This window comes from Lepisosteus platostomus, chromosome 24 (assembly GCF_059453375.1).
Source record: "Lepisosteus platostomus isolate fLepPlt1 chromosome 24, fLepPlt1.hap1, whole genome shotgun sequence".
NCBI classification, from domain to species: Eukaryota; Metazoa; Chordata; class Actinopteri; order Semionotiformes; family Lepisosteidae; genus Lepisosteus; species Lepisosteus platostomus.
The window spans coordinates 3,594,919-3,617,190 of NC_142634.1; the positions used below are offsets into that span (position 1 = coordinate 3,594,919).

The following is a 22,272-nucleotide window of genomic DNA, read 5'->3' on the forward strand; positions in this document are numbered from 1 at the left end:
GCTTGACCTGCTGCCCCCTCCGAAAGACGCAGTCACTCATAGAATTATTGATATGGCAGACTATGTCAAAAGTAAGATGTGATAGAGTGCGTTAAGATGCTTTTCACTGCAAATAGATGAGTCTTTAGATGCCTTTGATTTGGCCAATTTTTACATTAGATACAAGTTTGAGGGTATGTCCCTTGAGGACTGTCTGTTCTGTAACCCGCTACCAACAAAAACTACAGGAGAGCACATATTTCAGCTTCTGAATGAATTAATCGAAGAGAATGGCATCGACTGGATAAAATGTGTTGGAGTTTGTACAGACGGTGCCAGAGCGATGACAAGCCGACACAGTGTAGTTGCACGAATTAGAGAGAGAGGTTGCTCCTGATATGAAGTGGATGCACTGCAGCATCCACCACGAGCCCTTGGCCATCAAGAAAATGCCTGAAGATTTAAAATCTGTTTGACTCTGTTGTGATTTGTAGCAAAGCTTGACCAATGAATTCACAATTGCTTTGCTTGACTAAACAGGCTCACCCCTCTCACTGAAAGTGGTACTGGTGCTTTTTTCTTGTTTATTTTTAATTATTGTTGTTCCTGTTTTCATTGTGTAAAGCACTTTGAGAAGCCACTTTTAAAGGCACTATATCAAATAAAGTTTTTATTATTATTATTATTATTATTATTATTATTATTATTATTATAATATTTATTATATGTGTGTGTGCGCGCGCTCATGTTGGACACTGAGATTTTCGGTGGTTCCTATGAAAAGATGACTGGTAGTTGTAGGCCTAGTTCAAGGGAAGTGGGAAACAAAAGAGTCATTTGCAATGATTAAATCTAGGGTGTGTCCTTTGTTATGTGTTGGGCTAAGAACAAACTGAGTTAGATCAAAGCATCCCAATAGAGCTAGAAAATCCTTAGCCAAACTAGAAGACCTTGAGACAATATGTATGTATTGGGTGACACTGTGGCTAAGGATCTGCGCCTGTGGCTGGAAGGTTGCCGGTTCGTATCCCGTGACTGACAGAGGAATCCTACTCCGTTGGGCCCCTGAGCAAGGCCCTTAACCCCAGCTGCTCCAGGGGTGCCGTATAAATGACTGCCCCTGCACTCTGACCCCAAGCTTCTCTCCCTGTGTCTCATGGAGAGCAAGTTGGGGTATGTGATAAGACAAAATTCCTAATACAAGAAATAGTATATGGCCAATAAAGTGATCTATCTCTTATTAAATTCCACAAGAATAAGAATCCTCTTAAATCTGAGTTATGTGGTTCTCCTGAGCAGCTCTGCAGAGCCACAGGCTTGTGTATTTTCTTCACCCACATCTGTGTCTGGCCAACAGGATCTTGCAGAAAGATTCTTCTCCCTGGATCAGCCGCTGGTGGACCTACTGTGTGTCTTAGTGCCAAAAGGCAGAAGGAAACAGTCCAGTCAGTCCTGCTTCCAGGGGACCTCCCTGCTGTTTACGTGTCAGGGAGCCTGAATGGTCAAGGGTTCAGAAAGGCCCCAGTTCTGCCCCTGACTCTCTGTGTGTCCACCTGCGCCGCTGACCAAACATCTGTCTCTCCCTCCATCAGAGCCAGTTGGTACTGACGTGCATTTCCAGACACCAGTCTGTACGTCACTCTGGATGAAGGTGTCTGCTGAATGATGATGATGAGGACGATGATGATGGTGATGTGCCTGTCTCATTAGTTTCATTGACTTCCTGTCAGCGACGTCTCTCTGCCCTGCCTGCAGAGCGAGTCTCTGTGGGTGACAGGCTGTGAGCATGTGTTTTGCTCTCTCTCTGACCCCCTTTGTTCAGACCCGGGTGTCTTTCTGGACCGTATCAAAGGGCTCTTCCCTGCCGACACAAGGCTGCCCTCTGGCTCTCCCCAACCCCCCGGCCGTGTGGCAGTAATCCTCTGCCCGCGACACGCGCTGACATTTCCCCTGCCGTGGTTCAGCCTGGGGCCAGCCAGCAAGGGGGGTGGTATCTGCACACAGGTCCCTGGCTTCTTGTCCGCCTGTGTTCAGCCCGAGACAAATACCCAGGGGGCAAAATCCCCAGAGTGAACACTGCAGATGACTGGCCGGGCGCAAGGCCATGCCTAAGAAAGCTGTTTATTGGCATGTATGGACACTTTCAGATATAAATATTGGCTTCTTGTATCCCCCATAAATATTCTAATTATTTCAGTGAGAAAACACAGTTTACTGTACTTGTGTCGGTGATGCTTCTAAGCATCAAGTGTTCTCCACAGAATACTTGTTGTTCCTGCTCCCATGGTGGTCAGGCTGTTTCAGCTGAGACACGTTGTAACGAACAGATCTTTCCAGACCCTATGTGGACGACACAATCCAAAGAAGTGGGAAACACTAGGAAAAGGTCATGCAGGGATACAGGGCTGAAAACAGGGGGGCGTGTCCAAAGTGCGCTGGTGCACGGGGGAGGTGTGGCCGAGGCAAACAATCCACAAGTAATCCATAGAGGGAATCCAAAAACACAAAAATAAGTCCATAGCCAGGTGATCCATCCAAACTAGGAATTTAAACCGTGAACCGGGTCGGACAAGGAACGGAAACAGAGGTTAAAACCTTAACGGGACCAGGCGCTTCCAGGTCCCGGACTCGCACGGTGCGGAAACCAGATGCAGAGCCAGGATGAGCGTCAGCGCCTGGCTTTTAAGGTGGGCTGGGAAAAGGGATCAGGTGCACAGAATTAAGTCTAAAGTGAAAGGGCTGGAGCACCCTTAAGGAGGAGGGACTATAATCGTGACAGTACACCCCTCCTTTTCAGGGCGGCTCCGAAGCCCTAAATAAAAAAAAGGAGAGAAAAAAAAAAAACGATGGAATCCAGGCTGCTATGGTGCCGTCCGCGGGTTCCAGGTGTTGGCTCTGCATTCTGTAACGAACAGATCTTTCCGGACCCTATGCGGACGACACAATCCGAAGAAGTGGGAAACACTAGGAAAAGGTCATGCAGGGATACGGGGCTGAAAACAGGGGGGCGTGTCCAAAGTGCGCTTGTGCCGAGGCAAACAATCCAGAAGTAATCCATAGAGGGAATCCAAAAACACAAAAATAAGTCCATAGCCAGGTTTTTAAGGTGGGCTGGGAAAAGGAATCAGGTGCACAGAATTTAGTCTAAAGTGAAAGGGCTGGAGCACCCTTAAGGAGGGGGGACTATAATCGTGACACACGTAAGCTGGGTTGAAGCAGCCATGGGGTACCAGGCGTGTCCCTGCGGGGCAGAGGGGTATTGAGAGCCGCGTCCGCCTGTGCTCTAGGCCGTGCATGAGTCCCTAGCTGGGCCACGCCCGCGCTGTGCGGGAGACTGCGTTAGAGACTGAAGCAGGATAGAAGAGAGACAGAAGTCAGACAACCACAGACAAGCCTGCAGCTACTGCGCCCACCACAACGCCAGCACTCTGGAGATCCTGTGCTGCTCCACATCTCCTGACAGACAGGCCCTAATTAACAAGGGGCACTAATGAAGAGGTTCACCCAGCCAGTTAATCCTTTGTTTCCAGTAAACAGAACCCACTGGAGCCAGGAAGAGCATTTCTTCCCACTGTCCCCAATGATCACAGGCAAGGCTAGCAGCACCCCCTCCTGCCTTCAGTTCACAAACCCACTTCTGACACACAAAGGCCTATAGCTCTTCCCCCTCTCGGCTCTTCAGTGTGCTGCCACGCAGCCTGCCCTGGCTCTGACCAGCGCTGGCTCCAGAAACAGGCACCAGGGTACCCAGGACAGCAGATTCCTACTGATGAAATTTATTGTTCTGAGGAAGGAACAATATTTTTTGTGATTTCAGAATTATAATTCATTGGCTTTTTCTCTGTATCTCTGAATTTTCCGAGGAGAGAACCTCTTAATAGTGGATTGTCTAATTGCTCCTACAACACTTCTGCACTCATAGCCTTCTACACAACTGTCTGTGTCAGGCCCTGCATTAGACACAATGTCAGCCTAGCACTCAGAAACTGGCAAGGGGAGAGGTTTGAAGCGAGCATGTTGAGTGGCTGGGCATATGAGGGGTGTGTGTAAATGACAGGACGAGTGATCAGAGGTCTGTTTAGAGAGCAGCTGAAGGACGTGGTGTGTGTTCTTCTGGATACAGAGATGGGGGATGGGTGCATTTGGATACGAAAAACCAGAAGTTCCTGTCTCTATGCTAGGCTGTAATACAAGGCACTCTATTGCACAAAACAGTAAGAGACTCTGTCATCCTCTGTTACAGAATGACCATCCTTACGTGTTACAAACTCCAGTAATTCTTTGATTCTTTCTGATCTGGCTAAATTCTTCTAATAATTTGGAAATTCAAACCTTGGCCATCTATTTCTCAGTTATTAGCTCTGCTAAATAGTTGCCTTATCAAGAGCATGTGACCACCCTTCAAAACCATGTGACTGCTGTCAGGACCATGTGACCCTCTGTCAAAACCATGTGACTGCCAATCTAGACATGTGACCCTCTGTCAAAACCATGTGACTGCCAGTCAAGACCATGTGACTGCCTGTCAAGACCATGTGACCCCTGACAAAACCATGTGACTGCCTGTCAAGGCCATGTGACCCCTGACAAAACCATGTGACCACCTGTCAAGACCATGTGACTGCCTGTCAAAACCATGTGACCACCTGTCAAGGCCATGTGACCACCTGTCAAGACCATGTGACTGCCTGTCAAGGCCATGTGACCACCTGTCAAGGCCATGTGACCGCCTGTTCTGCGCCAGCCTGCCATGTGGGGCCAGCGAGAGGAGCAAGAAGTCAGAGTCTTTGACAGCGTCAACAGAGACCAAGGCCTGCTGGCGCAGAGACGAGAGGACAGTGCAGTGGAGAGCTCAGTATTCCGACTCGGAGTGTGTGAAACGTCCTGCCTGACTGCCTTGCTGCACTCGAAGGTAGCCTGTGTGAGGGCTGACCCATGGCCTGGGCACAGCTGGCCAGGGGTCACTCCCTGGTTCCCAGTTCCACACCCTTTCTAAAATTCCCCACACTTGTTCCTGTAATAAACCAACACACATCTGCTGTGAGCAAGAAAGCCTAGTGGACCATACAAGTAATCCAAATCTGAATTGCGAATTGAAGTAAAAAACAATAATTTAGAATTACACACCACAGAAGACTGGAAAATAAAATCAGAAATGTGCCAGAGCCAGTCTGCTACTCCATAAAAGCACAGAGACCATTCTTGAAATTATTCAGACTATTGAGCCCATTGTACATTTTTCATCTGGAACTGGGAATCTGTTTTAGGAAGGAGAGGGAATCGGATCTGGGTTCCAAAGACGGGACCTGATTCCAGCCTAAGAAGGAGAGCAGAGTGCTGATTGGAGGAGAGCAGCCCCAGAGCTCTGCTGAGTGTGCAGATGCCCCCCTCTACCCCTTACACATCAATGACAGAGGAGTCGGAGCTGTGCTGTCAGCAGACTGGGATTAGGAGCGTGTGACCCGCCTGTTGCCAGGCAACCACCTCCATAGCAACCAGCTCACGTTGAAAAGAGTGACAGAAAAAAATAAAAATGCTGCTTTGTAAAGGGGGGGCAAGGAAAGGTGGCATAAAAGAGAAAATTAAAGTATCTATATATGAATAAATTGATTAGTAAATGTGTAAGTCTTGCACGTAATGATTTATGTATTGAGGGATGATGATTTCGAGATAAGTGCCTTGTGCAACAGTACAGCTCCTCCCCAGCTTCCTCCTTTTTTAAACAGCAAGACTGCTCCTAAACATGCATGACAGAAACTTCCCTGTACACCAGGACTGCCTGTCCTCCATGCTTCTCTGCTGTCCTCCCCTCTTTCAGCACTGTGAGCACAGGTCACTGCTCAGCACTCCTCAGCTCTGCTTTCATGTAAAACAGGGGACAGTCCTCTACATGCAAGCCTAGTAAATACAAGCAGCCCGTCTGCTGGGTGCTGTTTCTCAGTCTGGGGGTTCACGCAGGGTCGCCCTCTCTGCCCTGGCAAGACGCCCGACCTGTAAAACACACTGCCCGGCTGGGGGCGCTGGCTGCGGGCCCATTGGTGACGGTCTCTCGCTGACCTGGTGTGTGCTGCTGTAGCAACTCGTGTTCTGTCCTTCTCAGTGGGACCCATGAATTCAGCATTCTGCCACTAGAGACTTTAGAGACTAGCAACTGTCGTTCACCCCCCTGGTCTCTGTCAGTCCCTCTGGATGAAGCTGTGTGTCAAATAATGACTTGGAAGTGTTTTCTTGTGAGAAAGCAAAGGTATAAACTGTACATGGTAGTTATTAACTGAATATCTAATACCACTCGAGGGGTTTTAGCACAGGAAATGAACTGGGCATGTATCTCTTTCTCTCTGTCCCACTCTGTCCTTTTCAGTCTGTATATCAGTGCGGTAGTCCGATTACTTCTCAAGATTAAGCTTTTTCACTGCAAAACTGTGAAAATGCTGTCATGACAATTACATCGGCTGTCTCGAAGCTCGCTGTTGAAGGTTTTAAGTCTAAGTAATCTTTTCAGTTTTAAGCAAGGTTCAAAAACAAAACAGGAACATAACCTTGTACCATGGGTTTGGTTCATTAGATGACACCCCCAGTATGCAGGACTTATCGATTAGTGTGTGAATTTTATTCTCTGCATTCCTGGACAAAAGCACTGTGCTGCTATGATCTGTAATGCTCTTACCTAACAGATTAGAACTGCTGCACCAATGTTTCTTATGCTGTAGCTTCTCATCTGAAATATTTATTTCCCTTCCAGTTTAACCCTGGCTGCTCAGTGCCTCTGCCTGCATGGCCACAGTGTGTCCTTCCTAATAAGAGCACAGTGAAGAGATCTGAGGTTCCGGCTGTAGTAGTGTAATGGGGGAGGGGAGGTCTATAATACAGACACTACACACGTTACCACACACACACATTACCCTGCACTCCTGTGATCTCCATGACCAACGCACTGTGTTCAGACCCTGATGAAAATTAGGTCAGCAGCACAGCCTGTGTGGTTAATGGCCAGTCCTCCTAGCAGCTCAGAAATCATTTCATCAAGCAGAGGCTTTGCTGTAGCTGCAGCAGGCACCGCACTGGGAGCCCAGCTCTCTGGGAGGAGGGCAGGCGGGTGGATTCTATCTCAGTAGGACTGGTGCTGGGTCTGGGATCAGACACGCTGCTGCAGCAGGCCGGCTGGGGCGGGGGGCGTTTGATTCTGATGGATTAGACGTGCCTGTGATTGCCAGAGCTGGTATTGACTGTGTGGTTTGAATTTTCATGCTCTAATCCCTCATTCTTATTCCCTGCTGGAGGTATTGCATTACTCTCGCGCTGGCAGGTACGCACGTACACACGCACACGGTCACACCAGGCTCCCTGTCCTCTGACGGGCAGTGAGCACTGCGTCTGTCAGTAACTCCTTCTCCAGTCATCACAGGTGCTGTGTAAAGAGCCCGACTGGGTTGTTTCAGGTTATTTCGAGTTATGTTGTTAATGGCTGGTGTACGTCTGCAGTAAAATGTCTGCATGTCTGAGCAAACACTGGGCAGTAATCATTTGCCATTACAATAACAAGGACATTTCATAGTTTTTCCATACTTTTCTTTAAAGTAGAAGATAAATGGATAATCAGTAATAGACTGTGTGATGCCCCAATTTCTCCAAAGAATCTCTTAAACATCCTTTAGAAAAACTGTTTTTATCCTAAGAACTTATTCTCTGTTAGCTTGCTCTTAACCTTACAGCTGTTTCTGATAGTGCTGATGAGCAAACCTGGCTGCTTCCTAGCCTGTGCAAACAGTTTCTTTATTTTAAAGCAACAAATTGCTTCATTTAATTAGTCGGCCTCCCACCCTGTGCGGGAGAGCCGCTGTTTGCAGAAAGATAAATGAGCCTCCTGTTTGCTTATCAGTTGGCTTCTCTTCTGCTCCTGAAACTGCTCTTCAGGTTCTGTCCAGCACCTCCGGCTCCTCTGCTGCCAGCCGAGTCAGGCTTTTCCTCGGTGTTGTGGAGGGATGAAAGCAATTGCATCATGTATTCAGAATAATGAAAGCACTGGGACGTGACAAGCTGCTTGTGCTTTAAATCCCCCTTCTGTCTCTTGCTGTGTGGAGGAGAGTGCATAATACAGCCAGCAATTAGGGCACCATCACACAGGAGGAGAGGGTCAGAGTTCAGGATGCCTTCTCCTCTCTCTCCCTCCCCCACCTCTCGCTCTTTTATCCTCTCCCTCTCTCCGTAGCTTTCTACCTCACCACCACCCTCTCTGATTTATCCCTCCTGCTTCTGTCCTCTTCTCTCCCTCGCTGTCTGTGTCTCCCCCTGCCTCTCCTGAACCCCTGAGGCGACAACTGCTGTCCCCCACAGCTCCCAGCGCAGCCTGACTAGGAGGCGGCAGCTGATTCTGTACCTGCTGCCCCATCCTCCAGTGGAAAGGGAGGATCTCTGTAAACATGCTGAGCAAAGCCTGGCCAACTGCAGGGACATGGTGCTAATTGTACTATTGCAAAGCTCGTCTGAGGTCCTATGGTTCTTTATTCCAGCTGGAGATCTTACTGTATGTGCTTGATTTAAATGGTTTATTCTCCTTCAAGTCCATTAGAAAGCAGGGCTGAATGGAACTGAATCAAATCTTCGACCCACTTGGCAATTGCATAACCGAAGTGCTGAAGGCTCTGACGAGGCATGAGCCGACACTGGGGCCTCTCTTACTGTCCTCCGGGACAGCCCGAGCTCTGGGGGAACCAGCGCTGAAGGGCGCTATGCAAGCACTGGCAGCTAAAGGGGAGCTGCAGCCTCAATTTCTCAGAACGCTTCTTAAATCTCAGTAACAAAATGATTTCATTGACATTGACATTACAATGAAATTACAATTTTCGAATTAGGCACAAAATCATGAACTCTGTGAAAGTACTGTAAGTCACCATGTTGTTGCAAACTAGCGTTCAAGTTCCCACGAATTGCGACATGATTCGGCCCTTCCTGCTCAAAGGTTTGCATCATGACTAATGTACTGTGATGTACGAGCGAAAACAGGTTGTGCAGCAAGCATTTAACCGCAGAAATATTTCAACATGATCTGCATGTAGCATTAACAAGTAATAGTATTTTTTGGCAAAACCGTGTTGAAATCGTAAACAATATTTCTATTAGATTTATCTCCCAAAATATGAAAATAGCGTTGTAGTTCCCCTTTAACGAGCAGCGTGTTTCCACATCCTGCAGTGCCACTGAACATTGACTGCCCTCAATCGTATAGTACACACAGAGCCCCTGAGTCTGCAGAGCCTGCCTGGAACGAAACCAGTAGCACCAGTGGTCCTGACTCGAGTACCTTGTCTCCCCTAGGAGGAACTGGGCTTCCTGTTTGCACAACAGCACGCCCACCATCTCTCATTACCAGCAAATTATCACTCATGGCTGCCCCAATAAGCCTGCAGAAAAGGTAATACTAAGCTTATCAGGCAGATTGTAGCATATTACCCTGAATATTCCAGGTCTCAGTGGCCCTGGCTTTCCTTACTCCTGCCGGTTTGGCCTGTGGGTGTGTGATGGGCATGGAATGGGCTGGACAGAATCGCTCTTCTCTGACGTAGATCTACCAACCACAAGCCATGACTTTGAAACTACAGGACCTAAACGTCAGACACAAACTGGAGTGCGTGTAGTCATTTTAAATGATGACAAGGGTGTCAAGCCATGCAGCCAGTGACTGGGAATGAACACTGCCCTGTTATCCAGATCAATACACCAGCAGACTGGCTGGGCGCTGAGCCATTCTTGAAATCCCCACATTTTCAGTCAGTTGGCTTTCACATTAGCCCTTTATTAGCAATAAAAGTCTTGACCTCTGCATTGCTCTAATGCATTGCTATTTACCACAGAACATTCTTTTTAAAGCTCAGTGTTTGCTGATTAAGTCATCCACAGATTTCTAGCTTCGTGACTGGTGCTGTTGCCTTGTTCGGGGCTGGACAGGCAAGTGGTTCAAACTCCTCATGTTCAAGAGCGAATGTGTTTGTTATACTGCTCATGACTGCAGCCACAAATTATTGATACAGAATTTCAGCACTGTATTCTGTAATACCATGTGGATTGTTGGGTTATAATACCTTTGACTGAAGGACATACAGCAGCTTAATGAGTGTTTTAAATGGTTCCCAAGTCCCTGCTTAGTGGATGTTTAAATAGAATGGTCATATCATTCTGTGTTCATTAGGACATTCTCAGATAGGACAGGATTTTAAAATTGCTAGTAAATGGAAAGATAATTAATACGCAAGTTAATACAGGTCATGTCACCCAAGGTGGATGTTGGTTCTTGATGACTATGTGCTTCAAACTCATGCTATTGATCTTCAATCAGATCAAACAGCTGATCAATGTAACCGGTTTGTTTGGGAGAGTGGTTGTGAATATTTAAATTCCTTATTAACAAAAATAAATAATCCATTTATTGTGTTTTGTGTTAGTAACTGCAAACAACAACATAATAATCTTGAAGGTATGATCAAGCAACGGTTCTCCTCATGGTCGCCCTGTGTTTAAACCAGATGGGACTGTGTTTCTGCTGCTAAAGAGGTCCAGTGGACGACCACTGATTCATTTCTAAGTGTTGATAACAGTCTCTATGGAGGTAAATCAGATGATTTGTCAAATTAAGCAATTTAGAGATACAAAAATTTCAAGACCCTTAATCCTCAAGGATCAGAGTTCCCTTAAATAAACAAATCCCTTGCTTACTTGATCAATAATTCACAATTGCTCCCAATCTGTAGAAAGAGAAGATTCATGGTCACTGGCCCGGGGCTCTTACTAGCTAGACTAGGCTGTCTTCCTGCCTTCTGGAGGTGCAGCTCATAGAGAGGACGGGTCCTCTCAGGGGCCAGGCCTGCGCGCTGTCTTGTCCTGCCCGTACACACTCCCTCTCTACCCTCTACAGGCCGGTTTGGCCCGCACGGGTGCAAGCAGCCAGACACAACAGCCCTTGGTCTTCCACTCTGCCTCTTATCACTTTGCTACGTTGCAACTTGTCTGAAATAGCTGTCCAGCACTTGCACAACAGCAGGTTTGAAAGATGTGCTTAATTCCAGGCCAGCCATACAGTAGTCTTGATTTCTTGGGGCAAACAATTATATTGATTCATTTTTCACCACTGACTTATCAGATATGATTCTGGAGCCCTGCTCCTTCTGGGAAGGGGGCTGCTTTGCTTGTATTCCCCATGAAGTGGACTGGGTCCTCCTAGTCCGACAGGCCAGGAGAATCTTCAGGGGCTTCTCAGCCAGGGGTTCTGATTGCTGAACACAGGAGACCGTGTGTCCTGACAGCCTGCCTGCTAGTTTTCACAAACAGGGATATTCTTTACTGGATGGGCGTCCCATCTAATTTCAGTTGGACACAGTCCTGGGCTAAAGGAGACCTACAGTAGGCGGGAAGGGGTTGCTGTTCAGATGAGTACAACTGTAACCTTAAAAAACATGCTGGCGATTCCCATGTAGCTTAACCAGGTGCTTCTGGTTTTCCTTCAGAGCCCCACAGACTGGGCCCTGTCGTGACTGGACATATGGCTGACTGGAATGTGCTGTGTGGCTGGCCTGCTGTGCTACAGTGACCTGCTGTCAGCGCGTAGTACAGCACAATTCCTGAGGTCCGTGTACAGCGATTGTAGACAGTTAAAAATCCAAAATTACTAAGGCTGGAAAGCCTGACTGTACCCTGCAAGAGGCACACAAATCTGTGTGTCGAAGCATGCGTGTGTATACGGGCGCCTGCGTGCCCACGGGCGAACGGCGGTACTCGTGTCACGGCAGCCTACCGTCTGGTTATCCTCGTACAGCTTGAGGTCGTAGCCGCTGAGCTCCACGCAGAAGATAATGGCTGTCACGCCTTCGAAGCAGTGAATCCACTTCTTGCGCTCAGAGCGCTGGCCGCCCACATCCACCATCTTGAAGGTGAGCTCCTTGAATGTGAACTTGTTCTCCACGATGCCCGTGGTCATGTCCCGCGAGCGCAGGATGTCCTCCACAGTGGGGATGTACTCGGGAGCGGCAATGCGGTCCAGGTCGTTCAGGTAGTAGGCGGCGTTGTCCTCCAGGTGGTACTCGTTGGAGCGGCTGAAGCACTCCTGCACGCCCGGGTCGCCCCACAGCCTCTTCATGACGCCCAGCAGCTCTGGCGTGATCTCGCCCTTGCTCTCGGCGGGGCCCGTCAGCGCAAACAGCTGCACGGCGTCGTAGGCGCGGTCGGGGTTGTGGAACTCGATCTTGAGCGTGGCCAGCGCGCGGATGATGCGGGTGAGCGAGTCGATGGCGTTGTACAGGATCAGCGGCTTGTACTCCTTGCAGGCCTCCAGGTTGAAGCCGCCGCTGTGGATGATCTTCATCTGCTTGACGATGGTGCTCTTGCCCGAGTTGCTGGTGCCCAGCAGGAGCAGCTTGATCTCCCGCCGCTGCCGCTGGCTCTCTGAGCGCAGGTGCCGGTCGATCCGCCGCGATCGCCGCGCGGCCTCCTTCTCCTCAGAGCTTTGACGACATCCCATGATCCTCTCTGGGGTAGGGGTGGAGGGGTGAAGCAGAGGCAGTTTCAGACCCGGCACGGCAGTGGAGCAGCTGGGCTGTGAATGTGACACAGGGGAGAGGAGTGGAAAGGGGAATTGCGGCAGGAGCAGCAGCCTCGCCTCGTCCCTTCCCTTCTTCCTCCTCCTTCTCCCTGCTCCCCTGTTATCTGTAAGTAAGAAAGAAGAGCTCCCCGTCCTCTGCTTTCGGGTTTCTTCTTCCTCCCCCTTCCACTTTCCGAAGCAGCTCTGGAAATGATTGAAGCAGACAGGTAGAGTTGGGATAATTTTTTTACAGACCTGGAGCCAGGTGCTTCTTCCTTATCTTGCAAAGCACACAGTTATCCGGGGCCTGATGGGTAAACAGGGGCTGCTCCACCTGGCCTGGGCCCTGCAGGGGGGAACGACGGTGCTCGGCAGCCGGTGATTGGTCCAGTCTTCAGGAGATGTCATATCATGGCCCTCTCTCTCCTGAGCAGGCAGCAGCACATTCTGGTCAGCAAAAGGCCGGGTGGCTCCTGCGTGGCAGCCCTGTGTTTGGGTACAGATGACTCTCCTCGTGCCCCTCCAGCATGGCTACTCCACAGCCCTTCCTGCCTGTGGCCCTGGCTCCGCACTCATCCGCCGGCCCTCTCCCCACTCTCTTCCCTCTCTCCTTCCTCTGTGTGTCTCCTGGTCTCCGTGGAGATCGGGGGATGTGCTCTGAGCAGCAGCAGAATAGCTGGTGGTAGAGGGAGCCTCACACTGTCTTTCCGTCTTGTTTCTGGACAGGGTCGATTCCTCCCTGTGAAAGTCAATGAATAAATAATTAGATTAATTAGACAGTGGATGACAAAAACAAGCACAGCTGATGCGGCTGAGATCAGTCCAGTCGGCACCCACACTGTCAAGCTTGTTTCCCCTGTGAAAATTAATTAAGAAAAGGAATAAATGGCAATAAACAGGTGTTGAGATGCTAACAGTGATGCATTTTAAACATGCTTTCTTCGGTCTTGGTGTTGACCAATAGTGCACTAAAGCATGAGAGATACTCATCAGCAGAAAACACGGGTTCAGAATCGTTGTCTCTGCCGGCTCCAGCTCTGTTGTAGTTATTCTGGGTGTTAATGTGAGCGTCAGGATGGTATGTGTGTGTCTGAGTATGTGTTATTTCAGAGCTATTTTCCTGCTTTCCTGTAACTGAACAGGAGTGTCTCTCTCTCTCTCGTGTGGGAGCCAGGCTGAGGCGTGTGTCTGCTCTCTGTGCTCGTAAGCGGGACAGTTCTGGCTGGAAACATTTCCCTGCTCTAAACATGACATCAGACGCAATCTTTATTGTCACGCAAGAAAATAACTGCGTGGCTGCTATCTGCCCAGGCCTCTTGTCTGGGAGTCTCTCTGTGGCTCCGCAATGCTCATGCAAGTTGAGGGTGTTGGGAAGAGCAGCCTGCTCATACATCCAGGGGACTGCTCATGAATTTGGGCCTGTCCTGCAGTCGTACGTTCAAGACCAAAAAGCAGAATCTGTAAGATTCAGAGTTTTGGGGAACATCAGAAGAATCTGAAATGGCAGTGGTCTGAGCACAGTGTAGTGGACGTATCCCTGGCCCAGCTCGGACTGGCCCAGTCCTGCAAACAGGGAGTGAGCTGGACCATCACTGTCATCATTAATAACCACTGTCAGAGACTGTTCTTCTAAACTAATTTCACTTATCAATTTACAGTACAGTACCTGAATCTTTGAGGGTGCCTTTTTATCTGTGTGGACACTTGCCTCTGTCTCTCTTTTTCAAAGAATTGAACCAGATTGGGCTGTACGTGTGTAATTGGTGTTGATGGACTGCACGCCACAGGACACCCCAAGTGATAACGTGTCCCAGCACAGGGCCTGTCTGCCTGCCTTTCTGCCTGAGGTGGCAAAAGCCCTACAAACATAGAGGAAACAGTAACAAGATGCAGTGTGTCAGCTAGTTGGAATACTCTGCATTCACACACATCTCTTTTAAAGACCCCAGCCTCGCTGCCACCACACCCCAAACACAACAGCTGTGTTACAGCTTTGTCCCCCAGCCTCTGTCTGGTCACCAGCTGCTTCCTCCTCCCAGCCTGCACTGCGTGTCTGCCAGCTCTCGCCAAGCAGAGTCTCGCTTCATCTGCTGGTAAAGAGGAAGTCACACTGCTGGTCCTCCAGTGGGAGACCCCTTCCTCTCTGCCTCCCTGCGCTCTGCCTCAGGCATGGGCCTGGCTGTCTTCCCTGTGTGTGACTGTCCCTCTGGTGCCCGGAAAAGACACGGGGATCTGATGCCTGCGAATGGGGGAGGCTAGGAGTTCTGCAGCTTTGTAGCACATCCATAAATCACAGAGTGAATGACGGGAGGGATGTCTACATTTTCCCCCAAATAACACTGGAGCCCCAGCCTTCTGTTCTCTTGAAGGGTGAAGTGCAGGGTGCCCACACCAGATTCTTACATATCCCAGCCCCCCTCCCTCTGCACCATACAGCCCTGGAATAAAAGCACAATTTATCACGACCAGATCCTTAACAGTGACTGTATTGTGCAATAAATAGACCAATTATATAAGCTTTGACAAAGCATATTGAATTTTTCCCTTATTGTAGAATGCCGATGTGTCGTGTGGAAGCTGTTTGCCTACAGTAGCCTGTGGCCAGCATGGTGACCCCTGAGTGGGCTGTCTCCCAGCATGATGCCTCTCTTCACTGTGATGCCCATGGCCGAGGAGGGGCCTCAGCAGAGTGCTCTGTCTGCTGCAGACACAATCGCCTGATCCGTGTGCGGTGTTCAGCTCCTTCTCTTACAGCACCTGTCTCGAGAAGCTGTTGTACAGCATGGCGGTGTGCAGAGGTACCCAACACTGAGAGCTGATAGGCACAGGCCAGCAGCCGCCACGCGGGAACAGTCCTTCACTCGGCACTGTGCTGTATTCCCTGCTGACGCAAAGGATCTCAGGGGTCCTTCATTGATTCATTTCATTTATTTAAATGGAGATGAAGAGTATTGTGCCTCTTTCTGCACCATTGGTACAATATGTAGAACCTACTGCCGCCCTGATGTGGGTGAGACAGGCCAGCAGCATGCATCTCCCTGCCCTCCCTCAGCTGCTGCTTCGGGAGTCAGACTCGCAGGCTGCATGCCGTCTACTCCCACACAACTCTCACAGGTGCTCCGGGGCTCCACTCGCAGCCTCTGAGCACATGCATCTGTCCTTCTGCTCCTCTCAGAGGAAGACTGAGCCACTACCACGCCCCAAATCCAGGGGTAAAGGCAGGCTCCCAGAGGTGAGATTAAAACTGATTTTGCACTAGGAATGCATATCAGACATGAATGCTTTTGGCAGTAGAGAAAGGTGAGGAATCTAAAAGTGTAAAAGCTCAGGATGTGGTCAGGCTGAACTGACAAACTCCCTGCTGCTGCCTCTTGTCCTTCGCTTTGTGCCCTTGGGATGCTAATTGCATTTCTTTGTTTGCTTAATTGGGTTGATTTTAATTTGTGTTTGTTTTAATATATTTTTACCCCAGGCCTTTGTCATTGTTCTGTTCCCAGTTCTGGCGTCTCCCAGGCAGCGCTTTTGGCCCTGGGGGAGAACTTGGGAAGTCCTGAAGCAAGAGGTCTGCAGGAGCACAGGTGTGCAGGTGTGCGGGTCTGCAGGTGTGTGGGTGCGCAGGAGTGCAGGTGTGCAGGTGTACTGGTGTGTGTGTGTGTGTGTGCAGGTGTGTGGGTGTGCAGGAGTGCAGGTGTGTGGGTGCACAGGAGTGCAGGTATGTGGGTATGCAGGTGTGTGGGTGCGCAGGTGTGCAGGTGTGTGTGCAGAGGTGTGCGTGTAGAGGTGTGTGTGTGCGGAGGAGTGCAGGTGTGTGGGTGCACAGGTGTGCAGGTGTGTGGGTCTGCAGGTGTGTGGGTGTGCAGGTGAGCAAGCACCTTTTAGAGCCTCTGTGTTTCAGCTGTAAACTCTTCCTTGAGTAGGCCCAGCAGCTCAGCACAATTGTTGTGTGTGAGATTCGTACTGGCAGAAATCCAGAGTCACCTGGTCACAGACATTCAGACCACTCAATCAACACACACATATCAACCCGAAACCTTCACTGAGATACGCTTCCTGAGTGCAGATGATGCGCAGACTAGCCAGAAACTGCCTACAGGTTTGTCGAGGAGTGCACCATGCAGAATGACAACACCATACTGATGGGCAGTGCTTTGATTGATCACAGTGAGAAGGTGCTGATCAATAACAGTGGGGGAGGGGTGTTATTTTGATAGGTCAACAGCTCACAAGAGGAAGGGGCAACAGGGTTCATAGGAGAAAGGAGAGTGACGCCCCTGTCCGTCCTCTGTGCACAATCACACCAGGCGACTGCTGGTGGCGATACCATCGTGAGGCATTAAAGGGGAGGGACAGCATGCAACCAGCCCTGCCCCCAGCTCGCACACTCCCCAGCAATGTGCACTGCTGCCATTCCCACCACTGAGAATTCCTGCCTCTCCAGACACGTGATGAGTCGACTGGAGTTGATCAGGTCATCTGTTTGACAGCAGGCCCGCTGTGGTCAGTCTGCATTCAGGTGTGTGCTGACTGATACCACAGGGAAACTCTCTGCTGCAGATGTCAGCCCTTATTTTTCTTTAGGTCCACTAGCTCACGCCTCCTGCTTCCTGTTATCCTAGAACCAGGATTCTGTGTCAGGGCAATAATCTGTCCCTTTCACACCAATCAGTCTGCAGGATTAGCAGTGCAGAGCTCTCCTTTTACATCTGGTGTAAGTGCACATCTGTCCCAGGTTTTCCCTCCTAGAGGATGGAGAGAGCTCTGAGGCACAGGCCCGCCCTGCTGCCACTCTGCAGGCAGGGCAGCACGACTGTAGCTACTGTGTGCATCGCTCAGTATCCTGACACTCTGTCACGCCACCTGCTGCACTTGTCTAAGTGTCTTCTTTGTGATGGGACTTCAGACAGCCAGCCAGCCCCGGACAACCTCATGAGCGTCAGGGTGGTGGGCTTGCAGATATAGAGCTGGCCTGGAGGCTCAGCAGTGGCATGTTGCTGAAGCAGCTGAAACAGGGCAGAGTCATGAACTCCAGTGCTTCCTGTTTCAGCTGCTGCCTTTCAGTCATGGTCACAGTTGCTGACGGACCTGCGGATGAAACCCAGCCACTCTGTATCTTCTTATATTGCAATGTACTGAGAGCTTGCTGGAGGTCAGCTTCTGCATGTGTCTCATTAATTACCTCGACCTCATGGCCAGAATGTTGACTCCTGGCTCACCCAGGCCTGAGCCAGAGAGAGCCAGGAGTTAAAACTACGCACAACCACAACAAACCACCAGCCTCAAGCCTGCCACACTGGGCGTTGTCTCACTGTAGATGATGGTAATCTTGCAGTGTTCTGCTGTGTAACCTGTGCCTCAGCGGGGAGTGGTGCATTCAGTGCCATGGTTCTCTCAGGGGCCAGGGGATTGAACCTGGCCTGGACAGCAGCGTGGCGAGGAGGTGACCCTCAGTGTCTCCAGCGGCTTCGGCCCTTTTAAACAGCATGGTCACCTGGCCTGGGTCTTCACCCCCTGCTGCCTACAGCCTGTCCTACGCTTGCTCTCCCCGGTGTCGGTAGCTCCACTGCGGCCTGCAGCGATTTCTCAACGGCTGCGGAGCAAAGCTGGGTTCTGAGCTCAGTTTCCCCTGCTCATCGAAGAGTTGTATCTCCCTAAAAGCTGTGAAAGCTGATCCCATTGCTTCTTTCAACAACACTTGGGGTCAATTAGTTACTAACAACAAAGCTCTTCTTTACATACTAATGAGGCAGACTCTTGTGTGCAAACACCTTAATGCTCATAACTGCTTTTTCCATGGTAGATTTTTCTTTTACATTAAATAGTGATAAAACAGAACTATACAGCTCATTCTCTGCAGGGAGTGTGTGTGTGAGTCACTGTCAGAGAGAAGCCTCCCTGCCTGTGTCTGTCTCTGTTTCTTCCCAAAAACCGCATAGTGGCCCACAGGAGCAAGGTCATGCCAGGGCCTCTGGAGAAGAGTGTGGGAAGAAGGAGGACACAGGTAAACAGGCAGACTGGGAGCAGTCCTGGTCTTTTCCTGCTGTTGCTGGTGTGCTGTTGTGAGAGTCCGAGCACATAGGGGCCAAGGACACAGTGTGTCTCCCGTAGACAAGGCCAGACTCTCCTAGAATCGAGCTTGTCCAGGCTGAGCCCATCTGGGCACCTCCTGCCGTCTTCTCTGAGGAGCGCCTGGCGAAGCGTGTGTCCGTTGGCAGGGAGATAAGCAGTGTGCTGGTGCCCAAAATGACTCAGCCCTGAGTGGTGTCAGGTATCTGTAGCCAGCTGCGGGCATAAGGCATGACTTGGCAGCAGCCGCACAAAATGGACAGACCTTCTTGGCTGTTTCAGTCATTAGCAGGCAATCACAGAATTGATTGATTGCCTCATTGGTTTCTGATGTCATTTGTTCTTGTATTCTGGTACGTTGCTGGAGAACGGAGATGACATCTGAGACCACATGGCTTGCTTTGCTTTACAAGTGAGGAAAGTGAGAGCCGTCGTGGCTCGGCTGTCAGTACAACAGGAAGGTCTCTGGGAATACACTGTGAATAGAGTGGCAATGAGGGGACACAGGGAGAACTGGCGCCGTCTCTCCAGCAGAGAGGAGACACAGAGAAAAGAGCCACACCTGCGGGGTGGTCATGAAGTCAGAGAAATCTCCACTAACGAGACTCACATGCACTGTCCCTGAGCTCTCGAGGCATCTCATAAGCTCTTCACACAAAGCCGCCGTTTGAACGCGCTGTGAACTGCCTGCAGACACACCTGGCGGGGTGTCAGCGTTTGGAGAGCCTGAATAGATCCTCTTGTTTCCCAGGCCACCCTGGAGAGAGCAGGAGCAGTCCGCAGAGGACTGTATGGATAACAAGCCACACTAGTAATAATAATGACAGCAGTAAATAAGAGCTGCAAGTTGTGCGGTTGTCAGCTTCTAAAATAACGGGCACAAAAATTAATGCAATCAGTGAATGCATGTCAGTCTTGATTTCTGCTCCCCTTCCAGCCTGCACAGCCCACATGCACTCACCAGGACGTCAGCGCGGGGTCAGTTTCTAAAGTAGATTCGTTGAAATTTATTAAAAAATACTCTTGTTGTTCTTGTATCATTTACATGACTGAACATGATAAAAATATTTGTTTGCTTTGCTTTTGTGTATGGCTGAGGATTAGGGCCCCCCAGGACATGCTGACCTGAGCCCCCTGTGTGGGCCGGAGAGCAGCTTCTTCATCTATATTTTCCGTTCAGTCATGTATGTCCTTGCAAACATCCTGACTGTATCTGCAGAGGTAGCCAAGATACAATGTCTTGTGGATGTCTCCTTTAAATTTGCTCTAAAAGGAGCTGTCTGTGAGTTTAGTCTCACAGAGCCCGGCTTTTGGAGAGAAGTTCTTAAATGTTCATAAGCGCTGCGGTATCCTCTCCACATTTTCACACGTCCCCAGTGGTAATAGCTGTTGACACGGATTAAAACATTTTGCACTGAGCAGACGGGGGTGTCAAGCTCCTGTCCTCGACCAAACTGTGGCCCTGGAAGGTTGTGAATCTGCTCGCGCCAAGCGCCTGTGTCTCCTGGCCCGGAGAGATGGGGCTGGGCAGACAGATGGCAGAGCACGAGGCGGCAGGCCCTCGCCGCTGCTTTCTGCTGGGGCTCCGTGCTGACAGGGGGATTAGAACAAGCTCTTCAGCAGCAGGGAGATGAGCTCACTTTCGGTCTTATGGGGCGGGTTGTGATTCTCTTTCCTAATGATGTGCAGCGATTTGTAAGGACTATGTAGTGTCACTACAGTGTAATGCAGACTAATGCAGTGACAAAACCAATCCAGCTGAAGCTGGAAATGAGACGTATTAAAATAAAGTGAGTACTGCGAGATAAAAGTACGAAGATCACCCAGAAAGTAATGCCCCACATTTTATAAAAGATTAAGTCACAACAGGAAAGTGATGAAACTCTTGATGCTGTAAGATATAACTTTTCTGTGTCATGTTGCCGAGTTACAGAATATTCCTGCAGAGCCCCACAGCCATTAATCTGCAAATGCATGTTGAACAAGACATATAAACTCGCCATTACTGGTTGGCCCTCATACAGTATATTGTGGCACAAAAAATTAACTGCAGACCTTACACAGCAAAGAGAATCTCTGCAGGGATGTCTGTGCATGCATGACATATATATCCCATTACATGTATTCTTAATTGCTCCTTTTTTACTCTCTTCGTGCTTGCATCACCAAGGTGCCCCTCCACCCATGCCCTGTAGGGGGCGCTGTCACCCTGTTCACTTGTCTGACACTCGGCACAGCACTGACTGTGTTCTGACTGTATGCCGGCACGCAGTTTGCTGTAGTTAAGCACTCCTTAAAGAGCATAACTGCCTGTCTGGCTAAGGCCTCCATTCAGCTGCTGCCTGCCGTTGCCATTGTGTTTAAAAATGCATCAGCTCTTCTTGTGATGGACTGAGTGCTCTGTAAATAGATCTTCAGCTCTGGGGTGGTGAGTGGGAGACAGATTGTCCCAAGTGCAGCAGATTTCTTCTCTTTTAGGTCTTTTAAGTCTGAGCACAGAACAAGTGAGCATTGCTTCCTTAATAGAAGACAACGTTTTTCTCCAGTGTCATTTGTCATACAGTCACATGCTGAAGCCCACATGATAAGGGCTCGATTGTCTCAGAGTGGAGCATGTGTATAGGGAGAGCACAGCAGTGTTTTTATGGCTGTGGCTGTTCGCTTGTCAGCTGCTCACACTCAATTCACTCCAGGCTGCCACTCTGATGTCACACACAAAGCAGATTTTACTTGTATCTTTAGAAGTTTGAGGGTTATAATAGTGTACCTCTGTACCAGTATATTGTGTTGGGCACTGTAGTATGGGCAGGCCAGTGTCGTTCAACCCTGTATTGATCCATACAGTTTTGGTTGTGCTTGCATCAGTCTGCACTGTGTGGTTTAGAGTATAAGCCCTTCCAGGTTAGGGTGGGAGTTAAGAACAGCAGTTGCAATGAATTCTGGGTCTTTTTGCTCATATACAGGTCACTGTTTTGCTCTTATTAGAACTCATTAAAGTGGCTCTTACCTCCCACCCAGAGTGCTATTTCTAAGATTTTTAAACACATCCGCGTCACTGGTCAGGTAGTTGTGTCATGCTGATGAGCTCTAATAAGACAAAAGTCTAATTAGAACAAAAAAACAAGTTTTGTGGATACAGACTTTTTTTTGCTGAAAAGTGCAGAACGAGGAGTCAAAAGACAGGGCTGTCTCCTGTAGCATTGTGATCGGACAATGAGCTAAAGAACCTTCATACCCAGGATGTATTGCATGGCTGGACTACAGTACATACTGCAGTTCCTCCGGTCTTGGCAGTGTTATTTTCATACCGAGTGTACTTTAAAGAGTCCGAATTCTGCAGAGCCAATCTGATTATCAGTGAGACTAATAATCCCTGGGTTCAAGATTAATCTAGTTATCCTCATACCAAATGGCACTAACAAGATCAGCATTTTATTTATTTCCTTTTTCTGCTTTTTATCTGTTTCCCTCTTTCAACCCTTTTGGCAGTGAGTTGTTGTAAAGTAGGTCACACACACTGTTGTGCAATGATGCATTTTTAAAACTGCTGGAGGAACTGCAAAACACACACTGGCACTGTCCTCACAGGGTGGGCACAGAGAGCTGGGCGCAGCGATGGATAGACTGGACAGGAGTACATGGGGGTACATGGGTAGACAGAA

General features: G+C 49.3%; 2 protein-coding genes across 4 annotated transcripts in view; one reads left to right on the forward strand and one right to left on the reverse strand.

Annotated features, from left to right (window-relative positions):
• Window positions 1-22,272, forward strand: part of rsph14 (radial spoke head 14 homolog) — a 72,872-nt gene that overhangs the window by 20,781 nt on the left and 29,819 nt on the right. The window contains exon 4 of one of the 2 annotated variants that reach the window (XM_088617897.1): window positions 16,045-16,125. The exons of the other annotated variant lie outside the window; for it this stretch is intronic. Coding sequence (XP_088474023.1) covers window positions 16,045-16,125 — 81 coding nt within the window. The remainder of the gene's footprint in view (window positions 1-16,044; window positions 16,126-22,272) is intronic. 2 annotated transcript variants of the gene reach the window in all.
• Window positions 1-22,272, reverse strand: part of gnaz (guanine nucleotide binding protein (G protein), alpha z polypeptide) — a 51,923-nt gene that overhangs the window by 17,263 nt on the left and 12,388 nt on the right. The window contains exons 2-3 of one of the 2 annotated variants that reach the window (XM_088617901.1): window positions 21,618-21,697; window positions 11,765-13,286 (exon numbers count right to left, since the gene is read on the reverse strand). In XM_088617901.1, the coding sequence (XP_088474027.1) occupies window positions 11,765-12,487 (723 nt within the window). In that variant the 5' untranslated portion in view covers window positions 12,488-13,286; window positions 21,618-21,697. The remainder of the gene's footprint in view (window positions 1-11,764; window positions 13,287-21,617; window positions 21,698-22,272) is intronic. The other variant, XM_088617900.1, reaches the window with a different exon arrangement.